Genomic DNA, 1886 nt, shown 5'->3' with positions numbered 1-1886 from the left:
TAATAAATGATGCAGTGCACGCAGACTAATTTCGCCGGCTAGACGGAGTCCGTGGGCGGTGAGTGAGCAAACTCACTGCTTGCGTCGTTGAGCCGCTAAAAGGGTACTGCACATATCACAGTCACTTGGAACGTCTCAATAAAAAAATACTGTTAATAAACACGAAATGTATTTACTACCAAAGTCTTAATGTTTCTCGACTCTATTTCGCCTATTATTGCCGATAATTACCTGTGAATGCCGATCAAATGCTCATCTGCAACACACAAGTACACCGGACGCACGCCCTGTGCACAAACAAGCAGAAGAAAAGAATGAAAAGAAGAACAAGAAGAAGAAAGAAAGAAAAGGAAGAAGAACAAGAAGAAAAGAAGTTATTTTCTTGTTGTTGTTTGTGCACGGGGCGTGCGTGCGGTATACTTGTGTGTTGCAGATGAGCATTTGACCGGCATTTACAGGTAATTATATAAAAATATAAATATAATTATAATTCACTTTTCACTTACCCTAACGGCTCTCATGCAGGCTTCTATTGATCCAAGTACAAAATACAATGCACCAACCCCCAACACCCTGTGCAGCGTTTGCCCGAGTCTTGGCCTGCAAATACAATAACCTAACAATAGCCAGACTTGTACGTGAGCATATTCTGCTTAGTAAAAATATGGCCAAATTAGCAAGATAGCGGAGTTTTCATCTATTGTACAGAAGTCCTACATTTAAGACTAGGTAATCCACTTCCTGGAAATTGGACTAGATTAATTCACATTATAGCCCAGAATCCAAAAGGTTAAACACTGCATAATGATGGTTGAATTACGACCTAAATTGCCCAGACAATATTCTGCTCTTTTCTGCTAGCGATCATCACATCCGGACATGGCCCTATTTTGTAGCAATAACAATTAACGTTGCACATATTGACTACAGCCAATGGCGCAAAGGGTTGTGCGTGATACTCACTTGACGATGCCGAATCCAAGACTGACAATGATGACCAGCATTCGCGACATAGTGCGCTTCAGCACCGAGACCAGTTCAGCAAACACGACAGCTCCATAAACTGTCAAATAAATGCTCACTCTTAACACCTAGTGTTTCACACCTCCTTTCATGCATGCACGCATGCACTCCCGCACTCCCGCACGCACGCACGCACGCACACAAACGCGCATACCCCGCCACACTCAGCATCATTTTCGGAATGAGCAAGAAACAAATAACATCCTTTCGAACGTAGCAGAGCAATGGTGCTCTGTATGGTAGGGAAACAAGAATGCCCCTAAGAGTAATTAAGACACTTTTAAGAATAAAACATTTTTGTCACATAAAACAATTTCAGCTCAACTTACTAGAATAACCTCTGCTGTTGATATTTCTATACTCAGCATAAAAAATTGCTTTCTCAAGCAGACCTGCAGAAAAGCAAACAAGCATTCAATGGATCAACTGAATTATAAGTAGTGTTACTTATTTTATTCAAGTGATCGATTTCCATGGCCTTAGTAAATAGAATCAAGGTAAAGTTAAATGCACACATAAACTTCTGACCTCCACTCTGCTGAGAGAATGAGGCATGCTCTCTATGGCTGCTTAGACACGCTCTGATTCTAAAATCACATATCATATCACATGCTGTTATGACCTTACCGAGTGCGATGACCCCACCAATCCAGAACTGAATTCTGAGCAGGTCCTTCCATTGCCAGGCAGAGATGCCGAGCCACGCAACAGCGTAGATGACGTAGACCACGCACATCACCCCGTAGAACTAAAACGGAAGATGCAGTTTAGCAGGTGTAAGTCTAGTATGTTCAGTGTTGAGAAATTTGCTATCAATTCGAATTTCTCAACACACTAAACATCCTGATCAATATATATATATA

At 41.5% G+C, this 1886-nt stretch overlaps 1 protein-coding gene across 1 annotated transcript in view; it reads right to left on the bottom strand.

Annotated features, from left to right (window-relative positions):
• The window catches only part of LOC106810911 (transmembrane protein 87A-like), a gene marked incomplete in the record, with an annotated part of 21804 nt that overhangs the window by 6587 nt on the left and 13331 nt on the right, over window positions 1-1886 (bottom strand). Inside the window, 4 exon segments of the mRNA XM_014814388.1 lie at window positions 507-600; window positions 964-1063; window positions 1353-1415; window positions 1651-1771. Coding sequence (XP_014669874.1) covers window positions 507-600; window positions 964-1063; window positions 1353-1415; window positions 1651-1771 — 378 coding nt within the window.

The sequence above is a fragment of the Priapulus caudatus genome, unplaced genomic scaffold (assembly GCF_000485595.1).
Source record: "Priapulus caudatus unplaced genomic scaffold, Priapulus_caudatus-5.0.1 Scaffold17, whole genome shotgun sequence".
Lineage (NCBI taxonomy): Eukaryota > Metazoa > Priapulida > Priapulimorpha > Priapulimorphida > Priapulidae > Priapulus > Priapulus caudatus.
Note: the sequence above shows the minus strand (reverse complement) of the source record. Positions and strands in the feature narration are given on the sequence as shown.